Source organism: Atractosteus spatula, chromosome 8 (assembly GCF_055471065.1).
Source record: "Atractosteus spatula isolate fAtrSpa1 chromosome 8, fAtrSpa1.hap1, whole genome shotgun sequence".
NCBI lineage: Eukaryota > Metazoa > Chordata > Actinopteri > Semionotiformes > Lepisosteidae > Atractosteus > Atractosteus spatula.
Genome location: NC_142713.1, coordinates 10,456,994 through 10,483,269, shown reverse-complemented (window position 1 = coordinate 10,483,269; position 26,276 = coordinate 10,456,994). Strand labels below are relative to the sequence as shown.

The 26,276-nt window shown below is 39.2% G+C and overlaps 1 protein-coding gene across 4 annotated transcripts; it reads right to left on the bottom strand.

The window, feature by feature from the left end:
- Positions 1–636: 636 nt before the first annotated feature.
- On the bottom strand, positions 637–13,394 carry bida (BH3 interacting domain death agonist). Of its 4 annotated transcripts, none has more exons than XM_088923978.1 (5): positions 13,304–13,394; positions 9,994–10,271; positions 7,205–7,338; positions 2,382–2,600; positions 637–2,109 (listed from the first exon to the last, which is right to left on the bottom strand). In XM_088923978.1, exons 2-4 carry the CDS (start codon positions 10,262–10,264, stop codon positions 2,382–2,384), a joined length of 624 nt encoding a protein of 207 aa, XP_088780104.1. In that variant the 5' UTR covers positions 10,265–10,271; positions 13,304–13,394; the 3' UTR covers positions 637–2,109. The 4 variants fall into 4 exon arrangements, with proteins under 4 accessions (XP_088780104.1, XP_088780103.1, XP_088780105.1 ...); XM_088923977.1 differs by having other exon boundaries at positions 13,247–13,368; XM_088923979.1 differs by lacking the exon at positions 13,304–13,394 and adding an exon at positions 13,009–13,087.
- Between the last annotated feature and the right edge of the window lie 12,882 nt (positions 13,395–26,276).

The window sequence follows — 26,276 nt, the reverse complement described above, 5'->3', positions numbered from 1 at the left end:
GAAAAAGGCCACAAATTTAAGTTCAGAAACCCACTTGCAGAAGTTGGTCTGGATGAACAGACCTTTTATCAAATTCAACCGGGATAGCAGGTGAACAGGGTTCTCAAAACTGCTAGTTTCCATTAACTTTGTGTTTTGGCAGTAATTTACCTTCAGGTGTACAACTAAGGAAAAAAAGCTGTCCATCTCTGGTTTAAATACAAAGGACATTCCAGGTACAAAGTTTTCAGCTTTGGAAAATAAGTAAGAGGTACGAAACGGTACAATGAAAAACATCACAACGGATGACCTTTCAGCCATTTAAAACTTTTACTGGCTCTTTGCTAAGCAAAACATCAGAACTTCTCTAAATATCACCAGACACCAAAACAGTCAATTCCTTGCAAATGGAAAGACAATAGCAAAAGCCAGTGCTCTTATTAGTGCTAGTTTGACCACTTTGAGTAGCAGACACTAAACAATATGAAAGGAAGACATACGTCCAGCAAACTCTTTTTTGATTGATTCAAGTCGGCAGTAATGAGAGGCACTTGTCAATACCTGTGTATGATGTTAAGGTTCATGACCCTAGCGAGTAGTAATTCACAACAGTTCATGACCCATGTACAGATGCATCATTTAAAATGACAAATTCACTTCTTAGACAATTGCGCATTATCGTCTTTAATGCTACAATTTATTAATGCATGCTCAGAAACAGGAATTAACTAAATTCATGAGAAAGTTTTTACAATACAGACATACATTTGAGCCAGCACACACTGCTTATTACCTTTAACATTCAAAAGGGAACTCTCAAGACATTGGCACTAAAAACAAGGAAATAATGCCAGAAAATAATTTACAATATATACATATTCAGACCTCCCCACTTTCTGTTTTTATCTCATTAAAAAAAAAAGTTGAAAGTTGGCAGCTGAAACAGAATCAAGGAGGGAAGAAAAACATTCCGGTTTGAAGAAAGTGAAAAATTCCTTAAAAGCAGTTGAATTAATAGGAAACTTTAAGGATGTTAGTTTGTACAAACCCAGCCTCAGCCAGGACATCACCACTACTGAACTAGCAAACAGGTTATATGGATATAATGGCCTCTATTGTACGTTAGCAGCCATATTCCTTTTGATCGGCACAATGGCATCTATAATGAACAAGCAATCAGCATCTTTTTACGTCTAGAAATAAAATAGAACAGAAATTGCTGTTCTTCATGAAACTGGATGAAATCTGTTTCATCTGAATTCCTAATATTTAGCATCTGCAATTACAAACTAAACATCGCATAAGCCTGGACTAATTAATACAGATATTGGCCGGACAGGGCTGGATTGCAATAGGAAAAACCCAGAAACCGTCTTGTAAAACTGAAAATAAGTCAGGTCTTCAAATATGCCAGGCCTAAAAGAGGGTTTACAGCTTTTTCACACGGCATTGTTCTTCACCCACCAGATACTTTAATGAATCATATTTTCAGATAACGGATGACCTTTCAGCTATTTAATTCTTTGACTGACTTAGAAAAATAAATCAGAACTTATCTAAATATCACCAGATATAACGTATATAGGAATGGAATATTTGAGGTGGTTGTACAAGGGCCTACCTACATACTTTCATTAGCATTTGGTTTGTTGATTTTCAAACGAGCTTGCTCACTACCTTGTTTTTACAAGCCAAGACCATATTTTCCAGTTCTCATAAACTAATTTCTAAATGACCATGGCCTATGGTTCTGCTCACCCTTGTATTCCATCTTACAATAAAGTTCTTTCCTCAGGTACTTCAAGAGTACCATATCTTCCAGTTTTCCATGAAAATAATCAAAAGGTCTATAGTAACACTGGGTGAAAGGGTCTGAATAATAACATTTTAGCAACCCTAATTGAAAGCTTGATTCTTTAGGGACTCTTCCAGTCAAGGTGCTGGCAGTGCAGGAAGGACTTTGTCAAAGAATTCCCCAGCATTTGCAAAGAACTGTGTCACCAGGCTTGGATGGACAATGGACAATCGTCATAAAACTACTTGTCCCCTGTATGGCTGGTTGAGCATTTGCAAGCTTGCAGTGTTACTGCAGACCTCTGCATTGGTCACAGCATGGATAAAGGCAGATGGCTGGAAAAAAAAAAAGCAGATGGGGAAAAAAATGGAGAATTGTCAAAAGAAGGGATTTACTTGTTCACATCCTCCCCAAAACAAGTAGAAGGGCACATTCCAAATTGGGAGTGCACAATTTTACGAGGAAAAAGGAAAGCAATTATTCAGTCTGTTAACTTCTTAACTTTGCCTCAGTTCTTCTTTAGTTAACAGCTTTGGCATGACTAAAAACATTAAAGCCTATGAGAAATATTCATTTTTTAAATCAGACTTCCACTAGGGATGCTTACCTATCGCATATTGAACATGAAATTGGGCTGTCTGGAATTGATGTAGTCCACTGCAGTGCAGAACAGGCCATGCAGGAAACTAGGAGCCTGCTCACACACTCTCTTCACCAGAGTCATGGTGAGAGCCAGCAAGACTCTCTCCTGGGAGAAGTGCTGCAGACCAGGCAGACGTGTCTGCATCAGCTGACGTACCTCTGAGGACAGGTGGTTCAGCCACAACTGCAGATACAAAGGAACACTCCTGTTAACAATGCTGACAGGAAGTGGTGGACAACCAGACACCACAGGCAAACAAGTAACTGGATGATACAGAAGATTGAGAGTATTCCTGTCTGGTGAAGGTTTGCTCAAGTCTTATGCTAGATCCAAACAGACTAATCAGAAACAGGAACAGCATGAAAATGAATGGATTTCAACAGTACACCACATTTCCAATGTATAAACCTACTCCTGTCTACATCCATGGGAGTGGCGTGGAGATGGTGGACTCGTACAAGTACCTGGGAGTGCACATCGACGATAGACTGGAATGGTCTAAGAACATCGAGGCCATCTATAAGAAGGGACAGAGCCGACTCTACTTCTTGAGGAGGCTCAGGTCCTTCAATGTGTGTAGTAAGATGCTACACATGTTCTATCAGTCGGTGGTAGCGAGTGCCATTTTCTACGCAGTGGTGTGCTGGGGCTCTGGGATTAGAGCAGTAGATTCCAAAAGGCTGAACAAGCTCATCAGGAGAGCAAGCTCTGTCATTGGGTTTGACCTGGACTCCTTGGAGGTAGTGGCTGAGAGGAGAATGAGGTCCAAACTAGAGGCCATCATGGACAACTTCTCCCATCCCCTCTTTGACAGGCTGGCAGGAATGAAGAGCACGTTCAGCAATAGACTGATTCATCCACGGTGCGACAGGGAGCGCTACAGGAGGTCATTCTTGCCGTCTGCCATAAGACTGTACAACGCATCCACCTTGCGTCTTGGCAGAGGCAACATCGACAGTGACCTGTTTCTGGACTAAACGCATCTACACATCTACTGCTACATCTGTTCTCTTTCTTTTTCTTTTTTCTTTTTCCCGTTTACAACCACTTTTTGTGCAATATATGCCAGGGACCTGTGCAATACATTTATATTTATATCAATAGTTACATCTATATTTATATTCATATGTGTGATATGAGTGTGATACGATTTTCTGTGTACTGTTCTGTTCTAGTTTGTTCTTGTGCGTCCGGACTGTGAGTAACTCTTGTATTGTATTGTATGTATTGTACTATTATTATATAATTCGTTACACTGTGGCTGTGTTGTGTGTGTTAAGCTGCTGTTGCACTGCAATTTCCCTCACGGGATCAATAAAGTATCTATCTATCTAAACCACAATCATCCAAGTCATCAAGTTGTACTGCTCAGAGCCCAGTGCATTATTCAAGTGCATTATTCATTATGTATTCCTCTGGGTGAAGGCAGAGGTGAGCATTGCTGATCCATGTCATTCATGCAAGATGCATCATGATCAACACTGCAGTATCTTGTAATGGGGTTTCTGTGACATCTGAAAGTTTGCAGCATCTTATCAGGACAGTTCAGGTTGAAGCATACCCAGGAGATGATATGAGACTGCTATAAAAACCTAGATCAAACACTCTTATAGGACACCAGTTTCTAAAGGTTGGGAACACCTGCACCCTATTAGTTGTTTACTAAACAGATGAAAAATCAGGTAGTTGTCACAAATAGTCTTTAAACTATATTGATACACTAAAAAACAACTTACAGTTAATATGAACATGTTTGGTGCACTGATATTTTTAAGTCATGACATACAGTAGATGCATTAATCTTGCTCATTACATGTCTTATGGAGTAGGATGTGAATTAGCACAGCTTGGGGCCATCACTGGAAGCAATACAAGCTGTAAATAAAGAGACAAGATATGTACCACGCAGCAGATGCTGGCTTGTGGAATTCCATCCCATGCCTTTATACTGATGTGTGGCATCTAGGAGTCAGACAAAAACCTAGCACATCCCATAAATGAGCAATGGGGCTCAAGTCTAGCAAACAGAGCACATATAGTCAAACTGCCTCATTCTCATCTCATTTGTTTCAAGAGCACCATGAAGAAATGTGCTTTCCTTTGGCTCAAGTCACCTTGCTGATGGGATGGTTCCCATACAACTTCCCTCAGGTCCATCAGGGTGGCTACCACACAAAACCTTGATTCGTGGCAAAACAGGACTTGGCTCCACTGTTCACAGGTCCACCTGACGTGTTGCTCACACCACATTCTGCTGTGTCAATGAACACTGGTGAGCCTTGGGTCCCTAAATGGTTATCAATCTCACAAACGATTACTGATTCACTGCCCCCTTACAGTAGCAAACTTATCTTGGCAGATGTCAGGAATTGTGGTCCCCCAGAACAGAGCCTTTCACTGACTGTTTGTCTACAACATCTTACCAAGTTAGAAGTTTCCAAATGTGAACATTCTAGTTGGCAAACACTGACATGGTTTAGACCAGTCTCTAGCATACCCAATATAAATTAGTTTTCTTTGATACTTAAGCACTATGGTAGAATGAGAATTGGTTATATTAAGAGATTCACAACCTCTGAAGCTCCTAAGGTTTTACAGTACATGCAAAATCATGTGAAAAAAAATCCTGTAAGTAATTCATAACAATTGGGGTAATTACTCTAAAAATGGAGTAATAAGTTACGTTTGATACTTAGCACATTTAATTAACAAGCCACCTGCTTAACTGAGCACAATGAAATTGCTGACCGATAACGTCTCATTCAAAGGGGCTGTGCAGAAGACTTAAAGTGAAATTCAGGAACGCTTTCCCCATTGTTGCCTGTTTTCAGGGTCCCCTACAACAGAAAAGATGTTTATACTGCTGTCGTGTCCCCAATACTGAAATACAGATCCCACTCCTTGCAAATTATCAACCTGTGCAGATGGGTCAAAAGGCCTTCTTATTTCTAACCTTTAATCGCCATGATAAGATGCATGCGGAAGTGCTAACATTTACTTCCATTACACCACTTCTTAAAATTAATTGTAATTAATGCCCATCTTCCTAGCCGATGTCAGTCGTTGCTTCATCCAGATTATACACAGCGTACATTGCTTCCCCTTGTACTGTTAGGTTGCCAACAGCATTTTGTTTTTGCACATGAGAATACTTATAAATTGGTAAACGGATTATATGATCATAATCAATTCATTACTACAATTAAAAATATACCAAAACAAAATGCCTTGCATCCAAACACCTGCAATTAATTTTATTTAGCAAGGAAGATCTGCAGAGGGTTTAGCTTTTACATTTTAAGATTTTTTTGGGTTCAATTTGTTGGTTTAGTTTAATCCAAACAAGCTTGTATCTTGGCATTCCATTAAAGAGGCTCCCGTCTCTCCACTGTAAAATCAAGATGAGAATTCATACTAGTATTCCCTTTAGAATGCATTTTAGGCCTAGAAATACAGTGTGGAATTCCCCTTTGCCCATTTCCTATCACCAAGCTTCTCACAGCTTTGCCTTTGCACTTCCACATTGGAGAAACAAAGATTCCCAACCAGTTTCATCAATACAATTTCTCTGGCTCTCCTTGTTTTACTGCAACGCATGCCTACAGCGTCCCCTGGTTGTGACAGCCAAGCATAATATGCTAAATTGTAGAGGAAAACAAAGGAATTCTGGCTTCCATTGTTTTTAAACACCTCTGAGCAAAAGCATCAGATCGCATGACCATGGCCCAACACTTGATTCCGGCTTTGTTGCAACCACCTGGCTCACAATCGACCACCTCCAGAATCAGAAATCATCTGCTCCTCATCCTAAATAGATCTCGGGACTCCCATCCACCTGCAGCAGTAAAGACGAGTATTTATTACAGTTCACTTTCTTGCAGCTAGAAAGTGTGGTCTGGTCGTGCACACAAAGCCACCACATACCTCATCCGTCTAGCCCCCAAGGCAACCCACGTACACCATCTTTCGCTTTATTTTCTTCTTAAGACTCACACATCTGTTAAGGCAGCCTGTAAGTGGGTTAAGGACCCCCACCACCTTCTCTTCTCCATTCTCCTACAATTGGGCCTGGCAAACAAACTACAGCTCATATATCTAGCACTGTAGCGCCACTCAGTACAGCACCCTTCACTGCATTCTCTCCAGACAGTGGGCTCTGAGTCCCGAAGTCTGTAGCCAACCAAATCACCTTGCTCTTGAGAAGCTAAGCCAATTTACCCAGATATGTTGACACCAGAACCTCAGTTTATATCAAGAAATGGCGGCATGAGATAACTTCTCTTATAATACTTCTCACTTGCTTTCAAAAATCCCAGCTGATCCCCCACGGTCAAGGACACACCTCATGAACAAAAGTCTAACAATTGCAATACCCATAACCCTGGAGCTCCAGGCCTCAATAATTTAGGATATGTTCACAAACAGATTATAGACAACTACTAACCAGTACCTAACATGCTATAAAAAAAAGGTTTTCTCAAATATTTTATTATATAACCTCCCAGCTTGAAACTGTCTTCTGTCTCAGCTCACAGAAATAACCCCTGACTCTACAGAGGGAAAACAAGGAAGGGGGAAGTGACTGCCCACCTATCAGCCATTAATTTTTTGACACTACAAGTTCTCCCATGATTCACAAGAAATTCAGCCCCAATTAGCGAGCAGGCATGTTCCTCACTGTCATCACTCTGATTTGCCAGGTGCCTTCAGGCTCAGGAGTCACTATCTACCTGCAGGCCAGTGAAAGTTCCCTCATGAAAAGTGTTCTAATGCTTATAGCCTCTTACCTGCTGTGATGACTTCCTTAGCTTCATGACCAAACTCTCGGAAGCCCGAGCAACAACTCTCTGTTCCAGCTGGTCAGCAATCTCTATCAAACCAGCAGCGATGTTCCTCAGTTCAGCATCTCGTGCTGCATTTACTGCAGAAAGAGAACAGAAAACAGTTACCACTCCACTCTTTTACCATGTTCAACAGTGAAGGAATAAACCAGCCCTGAACATACCGCACCTTTTAATACTGCTGGAACTAATCCCCTAGAAAATCCAATTCATACAGTCTGACTGAATTCCGTTGTTGGCAATTCAAACATACCTCAAGCAGGAATACGCAATAAATACATCATATTAAATGATTTTGAAAAAAAGCATTGAGGATTTACAATTGTTACTGACTGAAGTAATTCGAACAAATGTGACAAAAGAGGTCAAGAAAGTTTTAATATAAAGACAATTCCATCTATCGGGAGGCTGTGTGACCCAGGTAAGGTTCACAGCACCTTACTGTACAGCCTATACCAGAAGCATAGGGCACAAGGACAAGAACTACACCTTGGTCAGGACTGGAATCCCAGCAAAGGAACTATAACCAGGGGACACAAAGTCTGAAAACAAACCCTTATGTAGGTATTTATAGCTTCTGGAGGAACCATGTTAAGTAGCTGGACAGGATTCTGGGATAAAATTAGCCATCAAACAAGCAAGGGGAGCCTTAAACCTCCTCTCTTTTTAAACTACAAAAAGTTCAAAGTTAACTTCAAGTTTCCATTTATAATATTCTCTCCTAGAAAAAAAACGATTTCCCCAATGCCTTAATTTAAGCCAGTGTACACTCAGAGGTAAGAAAAATATTGAACCACCAATATGATAAAGGGAATAAGGAACAAGTAAAGGTTTATTTCATTCTGAAAAGAGAAGAAAGGAAACATGTTTCGACTGTGAAGCCCTCTTTGGGTGACAGCCGAAACGTTGCGTTTTCTTTCTTCTCTTTTTAGCACGGAATAAACCTATTACTGGTTCCTTTTTAGTCTATGCATGCTGACGCAGCTACCTACTTGAACTAATAAAAAAGGGATTACAATTTCTTACCATAATATCCTTTTTTAACAAAACAGACGTTTTGATTAAATTAATAGGTGTTACATTTAACAATTCAATATTATTTTAGCTGCAATGCTATATGAAGTAAAGAAAAATGAATAATTGAGAAACTGTATGAGAAATAAGAGAATCCCTACTGAGCAGAATTCTAATTAGAATCAAGCAGTCAAATAAATGGGTAAAAAAAACAAGAAATGTTTTTTTATAGTGCTGTCTTATATAATGGTCAGAAACAATGCAATCATGGCGCTCACAACACAGGTAAATAGAAAGTAGTTGATGCTCATCAGTTTACAAAACCATCTGGGGCTTTAACTATTTTAATGTCCGTGTACAAAGGGTCACAGAAGAAACCAGATCATAACCCGGCAAGCCAGTCCATTGCAGGGCACACGTAAACAAACACACACAATCACACCACGGCCAGTTTTCCCAGAAGCCAATTAAACTAGCAGTATGTCTTTGGACTGAGGGAGGAAACCCATGGGAACACAGGGAGGACATACAAACTCTACACAAATAATGCCCCAGGAACTCCCAGTGCCCCAGCACCGCAAGCCAGCAATGCTAACCACTGCGCTACCATGCCACCCTTTGTTTAACAATAAACTTTATTTTATATAGCGCCTTTAAAGATGGCTTCTCAAAGCGCTTTACAGAATGACAACAACAATAAATAAAAAGAGTACACAAGATAAAACACAATTACAATATATAGAGGAGACTGTGGATGGTAGTACTAAGAAAAGCAGGGGGGTAAAGAATGGAACCAGTAAAGTAAAGGCTTTTCTAAAGAAGAAGGTTTTGAGTCTGGATTTGAAGGAGTTTAGAGAAGGTGACTCTCTGATATCCTTGGGGAGAGAGTTCCAGAGCTTGGGGGCATAACAGGAGAAGGCCCTGTCACCCATACAATGTAGACGGGCTTGGGGGATAGTAAGGAGACCAGAGTTAGAAGAGCGAAGGTTGCAAGGTGGGGAGTAGGGCGATAATAGTTCAGACAGGTACTGAGGTGCCAAGCCATGCAGAGCCTTATAGGTGAGCATGAGGATTTTAAAGTCTTTTTTGTTTATTCAGAAACAAGGGAAAACATTCTTAATTAGCAAGTTGATGAGAGACTGCATAGAGTTCTGTCTGCTGCAGCTATTAGAAATAAGGTTTTAACTAGCATATTGTATTCTACGACACACTGGGATTGCGTTCATAGTCTATCCAGCCTGCTTCTTACATTTGCGTTTCCCATAAGCACAGTGGTAGACTCTGTATGGTTCTACCCAAGAAAGGACAACTAGAGAGAGGGCATCTCTAATCAATGTACAGTAATTGCTATTTAAGCAGTTTCACAAACCTTTTGTGTTTTTCATTTAAAAAAGCATTTAAACAGATTTTTTAGGTACAAGCCTAAGGCAGGGGGTGAACATACATTTGTCTTGCAACTCTTTGCAAGAGTGGATTTCAGACATTAGAATTGGCTGTTCTGCTCTCCACTCTTAACTCGTATGAAGTAAAAGATTATTTAGAGTACAATAAACTTCTGAAATACACATGTATAGTTCATAAAACAATTAAACTAAGTGAATACTTTCTCCGCAACTGTGAGTTTCTCTAACCACTGCACACGTTTCCAACTCCAGAATGTTCTTTCCACTCTCAACCACCATGATTAAATAATCAGATGTAGTACAGAGAAAATACTGTACTTGGCATTATTCCTTGGACGTCAAACTGCCTCTCCCTGGCAAACTCCCGGACATCGGAACAGAAGTGTCCGTCCGTCTGCAGCTCCCCGTCCTCTTCAGCGTAGCAGTCCTCGAGGTACTGGCAGCTGTTCGAGTTTGCATCCTTTTTCCTCATCTTCTCTCCCAGGGTTTCCAGCTCCCTCTGAAGCTCCTTGTTTTTACACTCCTGGTTCTGGAGGAAGGCAAAGAGAACCAGGGATGTGCGGTCGCCCCCCAGCTCACAATACTCCATGGTGGTGCTGTAAAGGGAACAGAGACACTGGAAATGAGAGGTGGCAGTTGGAAGTCTCCTCTGCAATCACTTATTGCTCCTGCCAATCGGCAGCTTCACAAAGTTTCCCCCCCCCCACCCCATATAGTGCCTCCTACTCCTAATAGTGAGGGGCTTTGAGATATTGCCATATCAAAATTTACAACAGAGGACTTGAGTCACCCCCTTCTTCAACCCACTGCTCTCTGAACGGACCCTGATTTAACTGGAAAGATTATAACAAAATAAAAAGGATCTGTTAGAGGAGATCCATTATAGAAGAAAAATATCCCGGATCAAAACTAATGGCAGCCATGTTCGACATAACTGATCTCACCAATTCCCCCCCAGTTCAATAATTTACTAAAGAACAATTTCAAAGGATTTCTGCAACCAGCAACGATCGATTGTTCTGAGTTCGAAAGAGCTCTGTAGGCCCCACTGAGGGTGAAAATGGTTGTCATTTTTTTTTAAATAAATAAATACTGATTAAAGCAATTCTGATATATCAGAAAAGAGTTTCTAGTCTCTGTTGTAGAATGTCTTGATGTGGAACATTATGAAAGAACCACTTTTCATAGAAAACGCATTCCATTAGAAGCTAAAACTTCTAAAACTACTACAAGACTCCATAAATTGTCACACAATTTTGGGAACGCACAGCCAAGCACGGAAAACAGCCTACAACAAGGAAACTGTCCTGTAAATACAGTCATAAAATAAAACACAATAGATGCATGGAAGCAAAGTCCTACTCTCTAGTCCCAGTATTTGGATGTTTTTGCCAGAACCAGCATCTTAAAATCCAACTCCTGCTGTCACACCCTAGCTGTAAGCCTCAAGCTGAGCATAAGCAGGAGTTTATGAAATCCTCCAGTACAGGTAGGCAAGAGAGTAGTTTAATAAACAGGTGTACTCAAAATTTAGTTTGCAAGCACGTAGATTGACTGCAAGCTACATTAGTGCACAAGGTCTTCCTAGACAGCTATGCACCGTCAGTCTTAAAACATCTATCCCCCTCTCCAGGAGACTGTGCTTACTGCTCTGTGGCTCCTATGAGCAGCACACAGTGAATTGACAGTGTGTGTGCTGCTCCATTTCACACCACATCCCACTACTACTACTGCTACTTTAAAATCCAAGTACTAGTCACCTTCTGGCAATACATCTATTTTTAATATTTAAAAATACTTTAATTGCTAAACATATACTACACCATAACTAAGTAGTTGAAGTAAAACATCTGCTTTTAATATTAACTCGACTTCTTGATGAGGTACCATGATTTGTATGGTGGAAGAAATATTAGAAATGACACTTCCAGGATATTCTAAAATCAAATTAGCAAAATCCTACATTATACCAGAAATCAAGCAGCATCTAGTAATCTAGAAAGCATCGTGACCAGTGGTAAAAGTATATTAAGTGTAATATTACTTGGTACTGTATAAAGGGGGAACAAAACTTGTAGAGCTACAGTAGCAATGACTATGTAGTGTCTCACTGTAAGTAATCATATTACACACAACCACTAATGTAGCAGCTCCTGTGAAATTAACTCAATTAAGTAGTTCAAATAGGTCAAGTTCACACTCAAAGAAGGCTCCACAGCCAAAATGTTGTTTTTCTTCTCTTTTCAGCATAGAATAAACCTTTACTTGTTCCTTTGCATAACTCAATACTCATTTCAATATTTAATACAGACACACGTGTTTAAAATCACAAGTTATTTTACATATACGTGCCATCAATAATAAATATAAAAAACTAAGTTTCACTGTCTTACCATAGCTATATCACTATTTAAAATACATTCATACTGTAATTACATGTAAATTATAATAACTGTAGCAAAACAGATGCACACAATGCCATCCACAGGCATTTAAATAATGTGGTTTGAAATGTTTAACTAAAATACATGTCAACAAACCGTTTATCAGAGGATATATAATGTCAAAGAACTTACACTTTTAGAAAAAGCAGTATATGCTAGAGAATAACTACTGTATCTACTCCAGGCTCCTGTGAATTTAGCAGTGGTAAAATTCTTCTTAAAGTCTTAAAATACATTGAGGAAGAATGTATTTTTTGCACCTGGTTTTACAGCAATGTACTTACAATTTCAACATGTTTACTTACAGAAACAAGTGCCTACTTGGGATGCAGTTAGTCTCTTGTGGATTGATAGGAATTTGAATCACGTGATATATTGGAAATAAGTACAGTGGACAAATAAAAGTGATTTTAGGAAACTACAGTAGTAATATTATGTTTTCCCCGGAATGATTAAAGACGACTGAGGGTTACAGCAGGGTAAATTATTTCGCCCTGAAGTGGAGTCTTGTCTCACCGAAGTAATATTGGATTACAGATCGAAACGAGAAGCCCGTTTGTCACTCAGAAACTGACAATATCTGTGCTTTAATAAACATATCCGCTAAGAGAAAACACTATAAACCTTTCGAATAACGTCGATTTACATCAACGTACTTAATCGTGGCAGCAAGACTGCAAGATTACACCATAACTACTGTAGATCGTGTCATAAAGTATTTGCTTCACAGCCTCACAAGACAAAAAAAAGGAACTATAACGAAACAAACGTTTTAAAATGTTTTACTTTTATTTACCGAACTCTAACGCGGTTTTTAGCAAGGCCCCCGGAACACATTCCCGGCTAAAAATGTTTTTAACAAAGAACCCGAATCGCTCTCCTTCCTCACTTAAAACGACTCCGTCGACAACCGCTCCAGGACACAGGCGCTTCTCTCTGAATATGCTCCCCCGGGACAGCCAATTCGCCAAGAGAGAAAAGTTACTGTTTCTTTAATCTTTTGCTTTAACGTTAAAATCCGGCTTCTTCGTGCAAAACGGAAGCTTAGACTTGGCAGGGTTTGGAGCCGTCCCAGGTTTTAATTGTAGCTCGAGGTAAATCGATGACAATAAATCGTTAATACTCACGAACTGGAGCCAAAAGCCGGACGAAAGCAACACAATTCCATTTACACTGAAACGTACCCTGAGAGATTTGCGAGCTTATTCTCTCTCTCACACACACATATTATGAAACACTAAAGATGTGTATGGGACAGAAACACGGGGCTATAGTGGAACAGAGGCGGGAGGCGTTTCTAACAAAAAGACATACCCACCCCACCCCACCCCCCGCCTGCCGCCTTTGCGATGTTTCCTTATTTCCAAGCTTCCGCTACATCTTTTTTGTTAAGAGGTCAAAGTTGTCAAAATTCACACTCGATTCTCACAATAAGGCACTGTTTGTTAAAAAAAAAGAGAAGGAACGAGTCGTCAGCACTCCGGGAGTCTTTGAACACTACAGTAGTTTTAGTTTATGGGTTCAGGGGGTTTCCTGTAGGAATTAGCACGGATTGGGAATGAAGCGAACAAACTAAAGAAAAGAACAACACTGTCGTGGTTTATACCGAGTAGATTTAAGTACTTGCTCAAAGCTAACGAACATTACCATATTTTACGCTAATATTTTGACAGCGTTCAGTACGAGTTTCTAATTGTAACTGCATCATTTCGATAGCGATAGGTCCTTTATGTATGCACGGTAGTTTCATTATGCGTTACTAATAATCATAATTATTTCTACTTAAAAACACTTAGTCGAAAAGCATCAAAATATCGTTCTGTACAGTGAATCTCGGTTTTGCTAGGCGGATATGTTTCTCTCTTAATGAATCAGTAATCTTAACACATTAATTGTACATTATCCAAGTCAGATGAAGGCCATCCGGTGTTAGTTTGTAGTATTAAACGGAACACTAGATCTACTCTGCTTTCTGTCATCCGTCATTGAGGAATTAGTTTTTAGGTTTGACAAAAGTTGCACTGTAAAATAAAATATGTTCATCCTATCTATCTGTGCCTGAATCTTACTTTTGCCCAGATCTCTTAGGATAGGCCTCTGGTCTCCTTCACATTGACGGAGATCTCTTGACAGGTGCTGTGGACAGAGGAAAAAGATACTATCACATCAAAGGCGATAAGACTGCACAGCAAAGGCGATAAGACTGCACACAGACTGCACAGCATTATATGGACGGCCTAACGTCAAACTAAAATTCAGGTACAATCATAAAAACCCCTGTTAAGTCATCACACTGTAAATGTGTGAATCTATTAAGGTGTTTATAAGGATGTTTGCACTATTAGTCATTTATATTTCATTCAGAACCAACTGAATTGTAGCAGGGATGTTCCTTTCAAGAATCTAGCAAGTTTCCCTACAGTTTCTACCTGCTTAATTGTGGAAATAATAAAAAAAATAGACCTTTTACTAATTTGTATAAGTCCATATATTATAGAGCTACAATTACTGTAGATTAAGTAGTTAAGCCAAATCTTCTTATAGAATAGGTAGAGGAAGTTAATTGGTTTTCTTTATTGGCTTTACTTACAGTACCTGGCTGAGGGAACAGTTAATCTGACTATTGGGATGAGACTGCAAAGGAACAAGTAATAGGTTTATTCCATGCTGAAAAAACATGTTTCGGCTATGGAGCCTTCTTCGCTTGTATGGGGATGTATTGGGATGAGACCGTTCCTCTTTAAACAAAATGTGTGCCAGGAAGTTTTTAAGGGGTATGAAATGATGCTGGTCAGGTGTATGTTCTAAAATTGTGAAGTTAAAAAATGTATTATAGCCAAGGTCCAGACCTGGGTTTATACCACTATAACCAATATTGATCTGCTTGATCAGCATGTGCATATTAACTTCTTAATTTATACTAATCAGTAATCAAAATGCCATTACATTTATGATTAACTAATGCAAAGTGACTTTTATTTAATTTTAATTGTTTATTAACATAAAAACACTGGAGAAAGCACAACTTTTAGAACTTTTTTACATACAATGCATATGCATAAAACAGGTTCCTTTTATTAAAGTGACTCAAAAACATTCCCACTGGCTTGACTGCAAAGCAGAAATTAAACTGAAGTAAAAAAAACAAGCACAAAAAAAGCATTTTAACACTTGAAGGTAGTTATAGCAAAAGCAGGAGGACCAGTGAGCAGAAGAATATGTCCAGTGAAAAAAACAAACATTTGCCAGTCCTATTTTTTCACATCAATTTACATTAATCAGAAATCAAACTGTCAATATAAAATTTATCATCAATAACTGAAAGGTATTGGCATTTCATGTGCTCTTAAGTGTTTTTGTCAGGTAAAAAGTGACTCTGGAGAGACCACATCTAAAATGCAATCACCCACCACCCGCTAAGCCCTGTGTAATGCCAAGCTACACTTCATTGTGCTATAAGGTCTTCAATGGCTTTACATTAAAATACTAGTTTACCACAACTGAGGATGGTAAGACCACCTGTTGAGCCAACAATAACTTTTTTCCGTAAAATCGATGTGCAACAGTTAAGACGTTGTTTTGAGGCAAGCCATTTAAATTACTTCCTTAACACATTTAGCGACTCACTTCTATTAAGCAAATAAGGGCAGCCATGCACACCAGCCAGCATGACAGTAATCTTTTTTAAAAACACCTCTTAGGTGGTACTACAGCTCAGCTTTAGTGACAATCTTTGAGGCCTGAGGCTCTCAGAAACGAGGTTCTCATTTCTAACTTTATTGGAAATGGCCTAACTGTAGTCACAATCCATTAACAAATGAAAATTCTATGCAAAAATCCCCTTGTTCGAGGAAAATCCCTGTATGCCCTATAGGGCGAAGTGAAAGGCAGTCCTTATTTTGGAGCCTGGTAAGCAATACCCGTTTTGCTTCTGCACAGAATCGCTGAAACGTGCAAAAAAGTCACTGTTTAACTGTGGGGTGTAATACAGCAATTTATTATCCGGGAAAGATGGGAATCTGGTTGCTTGGAACCAGCCTGGAAGCTACGGCGAAGAAAAACTGCGCCAGAGCGATTTTCAAAAAGAGTTTACAACACCTCTGTACCTACTGTTTCGCTGCAGCCTCCCTTGGCGAATTAGGAGATAGCTTCCCACTCACTCCATTAACAGCACAAAAACTACATTATTAAGGTGACATATGCATTAAATTCTGTCCCTGATATTTAAAACAAACTTTATCGTTGAATTCTAAGTGCCTGTTTTTCTAGCTTACTACTCTATTCAGCTGCGAGGCTACACACGAAATAAGTGAATTTATTTCTCGCTAGGTTTGTTTCGTCTGAGAGACACGGTTTCCACCACAGCCTTGCCAATAAACCGTCAAGTAAAAGCGGTCTGTCACTTGCCTAATGTTTTTTTAAGAGGTTAGTTTTTCAACAAACAAAGAATAACGTTTCTTTAAACACCTGAGGTGTGGCTCTGGACCCATTAATATGACCATCCAACATCCTTAAACCCCTTGCGTTAAATATCAAACGGCACGTAGACTAAAGTTAATAGGGAATGGGCAAGTAGAAAGAAGGGCTAGTGAACGCTTCGTTCAATTCCCGCAACACAGTCAAAATGCACTCGAAATTTACACTTTACATAACGTTTTAAAACTCGGGGGAGTTTGTACCTGCTTCAGCATTTACTGCTTATCTTCGTTACTCCGCTTTGATATGCATTTACGTGTCCTGAAGAGTTTATTTGGGGGAAGTCACACTAAACAGGTGTTTCTAATTAGCTGGTGACCACACGTCATTAAAAGGGGGGCAAGAATGGGAATGACAAAGAAAATGCGAGGAATACTGTTGATGTAAAAAAATAATTATTCAGGACCGTTAAAAATAGCAGCACGTAGGCCTAACACGTAGCATGCCTATTCCAAGTACAGTACTCTTATTTCCATTACTGCAGTCATCACAATAGAAATAGCGGGCATGCATCAAGATTTAGGGATCATAAGTATCACAAGGGACTGCCTCTGTAAGCATTTGTAATTCCAGTATGAAAATGTTTCTTTTTGAATGTTTTATTTACGATAGATTCGATTTGCACTTGTTGTGTTTTGTATCTGGGATTTTATTCGTATTTTACAGTACCTTTTCTTATCTAGCTCTCTGGTAATGTGAAGCACGTCGAGAGCTTTTGTTTTTACATACAAGGTATTAACATAAAACAGGTTCCTCTATTAAAGTAACGCCAGATCGTTCACGTTAACCCAGCTGCAAACAGAAAATAAAAAAACAAGCACGAAAAGGATGTCATGGTATGAAGGGAAATTCAGAAAAAAAGCAGGAGGGGAGTGAGTAGTAAAAAAAAGTCTGTCAAACTCTTATTCTACCTCATCCGAGGTCCTTATACCGTACAGATGAGGGGGTGGAGGTGGTGAGCTAGGGCATTTTCGATGTAGATCTTAGACTGATACTGTGAACGCCTCGTGTTTTACCTAAGAAACCTCGCAGTGACGCTGCAACACGGCGCTCTGCTAAACAGTGCAATGTAAAATAAGACGGAGATGTAAAACAGAGAAACGTACTACGGCCAAAACAAGTTTTTCTTATTTTGCGTTGCACCGTTATCAGACGTCAGTGTTGAAAGATTACCGGTTTCTTAGATGAAACACGAGGGGTAAAATTAAGAGTAAAGTTTTTTTTTTACTTCAAATCCATTAGACATCTAGTAGATACAGGTACTTGCCTTTGTAATTTCATCTTCGAAATTTATATCCGATATAATGGGTAGGCTCCTAAAAATGGATAAAATGATAAACTGATAAATGATAAATTATAAAATGGCTGTCTCTTCATGCATTAATTGTAACAAGCGTCTAACAGGGCAAGTCTGATATGCAAATGTTAAGCTTCGGCATCTTGATAAGAGCAATGACTCATTTGAGCTGACATCATGCTTCTCGGTTTTAGGTGTTGGTGACAGACAGTGACATGATGTCGAAGGTAAGTTCTTTGCAGAAGGCACGAACACTGACATGTTGATTTACAACACTTTTGGCTCCAGAGCAAAACGTACTTCTGAGTTTTCACATTACAAAAATTGCAAATCTGACAAGAGACAAGACAGCATAGTAAAATCGACTAAATAGGATTTCCCCATCTTACTATTTTACTGGATTATAGAAAACAAGCCAAATTGTTACAAAAGCTTTGAAAATATGGCATGCTGCTGTTGGTGCTGGAGAAAGATACTTTTAAAAGTAATACAATAACTTGTGAAAGGGAATACTTGTTCAGTTAAACAGAAGTCGGGGAACATGCTTTTAAGAGGTATGATGTTACTTTACATAGTAACTATACATGATACAGGGATCACTGTTAACTGAAGAGCTTTAAATAATATTTCCGCCCACGTTCTTGTTAACTTTAATTGGTAATCCTTTACGCATGTAACTGTAATGGATAACATTTTAAAAGCAACTTTCCCTAAACATTATCACCCAGTGACTTACTGTACCTTCCGAGTCAGTTCAGCTGACTCAGTGCCTCAGTCTTCCATATCGGTCAACTTGGGGCAAATTCATGAAATGTATTGGTAAGCATCTAACATCTGTATCTATAACAATATATTCAATATGTGTATGAACTGACAAAATACTTTTCAGTTAATATCCTTCTGACCTAATTAAACAGTGTCAGTGTACCACAATATAAATCTCCAGGACTGCAGTTGACCATAACAGTTGTGATATGTTGCTAATCATGATATGCCAAGTAATCGGTTCACCTTCTGGCCATATGGAGAGAAAAATGTGGAGAGCCATTGACTAGCCCACGAACGATTGTTAAGGAAAAACATGCACGCCCATGGTGATGTACTGTGAAGTTACCAAAACTCTGTGAAGACGACCCTGCATCCCAACATTGGGATGTTGAGAGGCTCAGTATTTTGCACTCATGGACAGGATTCTGAAGAAAGAACAGTGATATTCGTTAAACAAAACTGTGTGATTGTAATGTGCAAAAATCAAGCAAAGGCATGTATCGGGTACAATGGTATTCCCCAGGGAAAGAGAATCCTGCCAATTCTAATACCTCCTCTTTCAGTATACAAATAGCTAAAACAGGATGGGTGAGCTGTATGTGTTACAGAACATCTGTCATGCGGTGTCTCGGACATTCCCGCCTTGTAATAAATAATCTCAAGAGACCAGTGTGCTTTCCTGCAGGCCTGCAGGACATGATGAAAATAAGAAATGCTTCCAATGACTCAGAGATAATGAACTGTATAACCCTCTTGAATTTTAGTCTTTTTTCTGTGTAGGCACTATACTGTAATAAAGCTTTTACTTTATTACTTTATTTACTTTATTAAGGTAAAAATAAAAATAATCCTGACACAAATATCATATAGCACAGCCCCCATAATCAGGAATGAAAACTAACCAAGAAGATTATGTACTTTCCTTGTTTCACTGGTATATCAACATAGCAGAGTAATAGAAGCAAAAAACATGTTTGAGCCAGCAGCCTTATCAACCTGCAGCTGACAGGCTGGCAAGCCACTGAAGCTAAGCAGGTGTGAGTCTGGCCAGTACCTTTGTGGGAGACATCCTGGGAAAGCTAATGTTGTTCTTGGAAGAGGTGTTAGGGGGACCAGTAGGGAGCGCTCACCCTGCAGTCTGTGTGGGTGATAATGCCTAATGATGGGGACACTATACTGTAAAAAAGGCGCTGACTTTTGGGTGAGATGTAAAACCAAGGTCCTGATTCTCTGTGGTCATTAAAAATCCCAGGGGTGTTTCTCGAAAAAGAGTTGAGGTGACTATATCACTTGTAACTATGATTGATCAATACCAGTGCAGGCTTTTAAATGGAAGGACTGCAACAAGCATAGCTCTGCCAGAACTACAGCCTCAAAAAGGTTTGTAATGTACAGTAGTTTGACCTGGTGTGTATTAGTCACTGATTGTATAATTGAATACAGCAGTGCCTTCACTTAGCACTGATTTGCTCTAGTGCTCTTTGTCCTTATACATTGTCCTTGTATTTGTTATTCCTATATACCAGTATAAGAGCAGGATCACTTATGTACAGTAAATGTTCCTGGTAGCATATCCACGTTAGACCTTTGCTATAATTATTTCTATTAGCACTGAATGTCAAAGCAGTACTTTTGTGGAACACATCCTCCCTAGTGTTAAGCATGGTATTGTAACTTAATGGTTTGGAAGATGCAGACTCATATGGTTTCATTGTTGGCTTGTTTGTGTGTTTAAGGGTCTAGTTTGAGGCAGTTACTGTATGTTTGAGGAGATAATGAGGGGATTGAGGGGCGTTGAGTGAAATTTGGTTTGCATTAGCAGTAGCAGTGTTGAAGAGGAGTGGTGGTAGGCAGCCTCTCTAAAACCAATATTACTATTATTTTGGAGAAGCTTCTTAAGCTGTTTTTAGAGGTTTTTTGGCTTATTTTCTTAAAACATTAAAAAATAAAGTCAGGAAACCTGTGTGACTTTAAAATACAGCTATTTTTGGAGTGTTATTTTGAATGTGCTAAGATCCCCTGACTCACACCGTCAAAAGCAGGGCAGTTCCACACAAACTCACCACAACTGACCTCTGTCATCCTCATGCCCCAAGTCTGCCTTAGCAACAGGCTTCCCATTGGTTGATAGTTCATGAGAACACTGAATATTCCTCCAAACTGACTTGGACTTGGCAAACTGTCTAGCTCTCTAGACACAGCAGAGTCAAATCAGCACATGGCCAGAGGAAGTCATCAGAGAGCTCTCATTGTTTACTGGTCTGCATTGATGCAGGATGTTAAAATGGCATTATAATCCATATTGGCAAGACTACTATACCCACCCAGCACACAATACTCCTTTTAGTTTTTATTAACACTTGAAATATTTTCACTTCTGGTTGAGACATTCCCCCCAGCGAGCTACCTACTTTTAATACATCTGTAATTTTCTCATTATACATATTTTTTTTTCTTTTATAATCCAATGTGATTTGATTTCTATGGAATACAAACTATTACTGCCTTTATAAGACAAAAAAAAAAGGGCTGCTCATTGTCATGGTATTTGGTTCTGCTGCCTTCAGGGCAAATACAGTATTCCACTAAAAACCCTCATCAGCAAGAGATACAAAAATAAGATTAATAGGATGTAACTATGTACACAATGTCCTCAGGGTGTGGTGGGAACTTTTTACCATCAGGTTAGGGAATGTCCTGTTCTACTTTATTATACTTAAAAGAAATATCCTTTTATTTCCCACAGCTACTTCTACTGAATGATGGTTCCTTACTGAAAGTGAAAAAAAAAGAATTTTGCCTCACAGCTACCACAGGAGCCAAGAAGATCGCTCTGCATGGGCAATCTTCAGCTACTCTCCTCCAGTGTCAGTGGGCCCTGTCCTTTTTGGACGTTTTGTTTCTGGACCTTTCCACAGTCCAGAATCATGGGGCTGGAGACTAGACTGTTTGCTCCTGGAAATCTGTAATAGAAATTCTCCTGTAGCTTTTTCTAGATTCTTTTTTCCCTCTTTTTCTAACTTTTTGGGTGTTCTTTCTTTTAGCCGTTTCCTTTTATACTAGTCTTTTTTTATACTAGTCTTTAAACTGAATTTTCATGATATACATTTGTGAGTATGGGCCAGTTTGCCTTCCTAGGTGGTGGAGGTTGGAGTAGGAGGGAGGTGTGGGGACTGGGATTAGGGTTTTTCCGCTGGTGGTGTTATGGTTAGACATTCTTACTGTACTCTCTTTGTGGTATGCTATTACACAATTGAAAAATTGTTCACAAAAAGATCCGGTTCAGGAGTAGAAGATGACTACACTTTGTCTTCAGCTATTCTGAGAGTTTCAACTTGAAAACTTTCAATCGCAAACAGCCTAATATTAGAGCATCTACTCTCGAGTAGCATTTTGAATAGGGAAATTTCTGCTAAAAACAACCCCCATGCAACCACAGACAGTACTGTTAAGCACTGACACGCTGGGTGTAATAAAGGTTAGTTAAGCTACAAGTATTCCAGTGAAACCTCTTCAAGCTCCGTTTACTGAGCTCATTTCAATTTAGCAAACGTATTGAAACTACTCTAGTTGTTAAATAATACTAGGTGCTAATGCTTCCATCTACAATTCTAAAGAATCAGAGAGTATGGAACTTTCTCATCAGTAGAGCTTGAGCCCACCGATAATGCACTTTGCTTCAGCTCTGACAGTGCTCACATTTCTGTCAGACCTACAGAAAACATTCAAATGTTTTCAGGAAGGAAACTTTGCAATTTAGACATACTTCTTTACATTTTAGGTTGTGGTTAACCATTTGCTCTGATCACTTCGAAAGCACATAAAATACTTATTGTCTTTTACACACAGATGTAGAAAAATAAAAGCTCAGGAAGTGCTATACTAATTTCTCTCTTGATATTTTTTCACTGGTGTCCTGTGACTTCAGGCATCACAGCATCCGTTCATGAGAAACTCAGAGCCTGTCTGTTTTGTTCATCTCTTTTCAACAGGATGGTAAGGAGGTCTTCAAAGACACAATTAATCCCAAAGTACAGATCTTTCATTTTCTTTGTTGTGGTAGTTCAACAAACCTCTAAAATCAACACTGCTACTTTCAGGTAACTTGTTTTATTTCTGTATTTTACAAGGTTAGTTAATGGAGAACAAATTCTCATTAACATTGATTAGCCGGAGGCTCATTTCTAAAGCAAAGGTCTTACCTGAGCAATGTGTGTAAAGTACCTTTCCCAAGGGTACAACAACAAAGCCCAATCTTTGATTTCAACCCAAGAATTCCTAACCACTACTCTGTGTTGCTTTTATAGTCCAAGAGTTTCAAAACAAAATTGATTCTCTATTATAAAACCTTATTTACAGAAATATTTCACTTCGTTCCTTGTTAGTTGCATCTTCTGACAACAGTTACTGTTGTAATTGTTGTGTTGACAATTATATACAGTATATGTCTATACAAACAGAAAAGATATTTCTGTTCTATGTTAGAGACCAATTCAAGACAGAACCTTGCAGACAGAATCCCACTGATTGTCTTTAGTGAAGGAATGTTGAACAGGAATGAACTATGTGAACATAGTATTAATAATGGTACACAATAAAAATGCACCAGTCTATGTTCTGCACCAATAGCTCATTAGGCACATACAAACTGTTAGGTTCCTCCTGACCATTCTCCTGTGTCTGCGATTGAACGGTTTGAACATGCAGCAGTCAGAGAGCACACACAGAGGAGGAAGGTAATGTGAATGTAAGGAACCCTGGACAACCAATAGAGTTTGGACAAACGGGGTTCTCTCCCATAGATGGGGTGCTCTCCCATAAATCACTATTGTTTTTGAGGGAGATAAATAGGATTGGGCTTTAGAGTCCAGTGAAAAGTGCAGGTTAATTGCCAGTCTCTTCTGTCTTCACTCATTTTCTTCAGTGCTGGATTCACAGTTTTGCTGTTTGTGTGTGATTATCTATGTTTTAAATTACAAGCAAATTGGATTGTTGGTTGGGTAGTTTTCCTCATTGGGATTGAGTTCAAGCCAACTGGTGGGGAGGAATTCTTCTTAACACAAACATCCTTTTGGTGAGTATTCAGGGCTTAACTGCTCTGTGATGCATCAACAAAGTCCATGAGCAAACTGTTTCTGCTTCTGTAAGACATCTGGAAATTTTAATTTTTCACTGTGACAATGCAAGATCGTAGATTACAGAGGCATTACTTCAGGAAAGTAACCACAGCCATCAGCAGGACTTTCACCCGTTGGCCTCAATCACACAGAAACAGTGTGGATAATCACCGCAATGCAGTCAGGAGGCAAATCAGTTCTAATCAGTCACCAAACACACTAAGGTTTTAATTTATAAGGTCTTGGTTTTAGTTCTAAAACTAACACCTCACAGATTACTAAGAAAACAGATACTGTTGTAGTTCAGGTGGGTGGCTGCGTCAGCATGCATAGGCTGCAAAGGAACAAGTAATAGGTTTATTCCATGCTGAAAAAAAGAAGAAAGAAAACATTTCGACTGTGGAGCCTTCTTCAGGTGTGAGAAAGACAGGGCAGACAGCAAAGATTAAATAGCAAAGGAGAACAAAATCTGGGGAGAGGGGAGGAGGTGGAAGCAGGGAAGAGGCTGATGAAATATTGATGTATTTCATTTTTATTCTCTTCAATAAATAAATGTATCAGATATGATTGTCAAGGAAGAAAAGGTAGTGGGATGGGCAAAATACAGACTCCTAGACACAAATGACAGTGCTTTTGGTAGAGAATTCATACAGTACATCTGGGGAACCACTCCTTAAAAGAATTACACAGTGAAAGTGTTATAAAGGAATGCCACTGTAGCAATTTCAGTTAAGAGGTGGAGGATGAGATCTTTTGATGTGCTTTGACATTTCAGGGTTATCTAATGAGACAGGCACACTCCGGCTTAGAAGAGGCTAATTTCTTTTTACATTTATGAGTGTTGGGGACTAGAGGCCAAATAAGGCGATTAAAATTGTAATTAGAGGAGGAGCAAAATGAGAAGAGAGAGGAGTGAAAGTTCCAGCACTAGACAATTTCCATCAGGTGGTGTCCTCATTAATGAACAGAAACCTGTCAGGTATTTGACTGGAGAAACTCAGATTAAATACAGGCAAAGGAACTATTTCCCATATACTGTAGGTGGAATTTTATTTCCTTCTCAATCCCACCCAGCAATGTTTTTGTCAATTTCTGTTTGGAAGCATCTTTGTGTAGGGGCCAAGGTTAAGTGACCTTAACTAAAGAGGACTCTTTTATGAAAGATTTAACTTTTCCCAGATAAAGAGTTTGATCTAACTCCAAAAGCCTTAGGTTGCCATTGCCAATGTTAGTAATTGAATCTGTGAAAGCTTGATAGTGTTTATGAGCTCTGAAAATGGCTACAGCTGTATATTGCCGTGTGTAAATATTGTGGTTTTTGTGTTGTAACCATTTCCAACATCGTTTAAACAATACCTGTCTTTTTCACTATTACCTATTTTCCAACTCCCAAATTCTTCACAGAAAATTTAAAGGGGGAACTGGAGTCCCAATTTCTCAGAACAGTTATTAAATCTCAGTAACAAAATAAATTCATTGACAGCTTAAGAATGTACAAATTTCATAAGCACAAATCATGAACTTGGTGAAAGTACGGTAAGTCACCATGTTGTTGTAAAACCCTGGTGTCGCCACAGATCAGAGTGTGAGTTCCCACTAATTGCATTGTGAAGGGCCCCTTCCTGCTCACTGGTTACTGTAATGACTAATGTAATGCGATGTACAAGTGAATAAATACAGATTGTGCAACAGACTTTTCACCGCAGAAATGTTTCAACATGATCTGCATGCAGAGTTAACAGAGCAAAACCGTCTGGAAGTTGAGAGCAATTTTTCTATTGGATTAGAATATGTATTCACAAGCCTGCTTCTTTACAACTTAATATGGCTGCTTCACATCACTGGAAATTTTGTTGCCTTGTTATAAATAGAACACCTGGAAATTCCATTTTTTTGTGTGATGGAAATTGGAGGTTTTAGAAGTTACCATGTACATTTTACTTTTATTGTGATTTGAGATGCACTCATTAATGCCGATTTTTTTTTATCATGAGGTCAAAAAGATAGCCTCTGATGGCCATGATCAAACTAATCTCTCCGTCTGCGTTTTCAAAGATGGTTTTCCTAACTCCTACATCAGAAAGACTACAGAAACTTAAATTATCCTGCAGCTAGGATCACACCTTTCCCCTTCTCTCAACGACAGACTACTTTTCTTCTAAATTCTCTCTATTCATTGTAGGTTTCATTTCACATCTCTCTTCACCCATCCTGGCTTCACACTACCTGGTTGGCCACTCTGTCTGTCCCCTGCTCCCTCCTCAGGCCCCTCCTCTCTCCCAGCTTTTGTTCTCCTGTGCTACCTTTGCTTACTGCCCTGTCTTTTCTCACACCTGAACGCTCCACGGCCGAAATGTTTTTTCTTCTCTTTTCAGCATGGAATAAACCTATTACTTGTTCCTTTGCGGCCTACGCATGCTGACGCAGCTACCCACCTGAACTACTATTAAAAAAATAGCGTTGCAGTTCCCTTTTAAAGCAGCCACATTACATAGCTCA

Bases quoted from the DNA above. Each gene is read 5' to 3' on its own strand.
- bida (XM_088923977.1), bottom strand. From the start codon at position 13,287: ATGGAATTGTGTTGCTTTCGTCCGGCTTTTGGCTCCAGTTC. The intron at 10,272-13,246 runs GTGAGTATTAAC...TTCCCTTTACAG, and splicing joins CCGGCTTTTGGCTCCAGTTC to CACCACCATGGAGTATTGTG. The intron at 2,601-7,204 runs GTAAGAGGCTAT...TTGTATCTGCAG, and splicing joins TAAGGAAGTCATCACAGCAG to TTGTGGCTGAACCACCTGTC.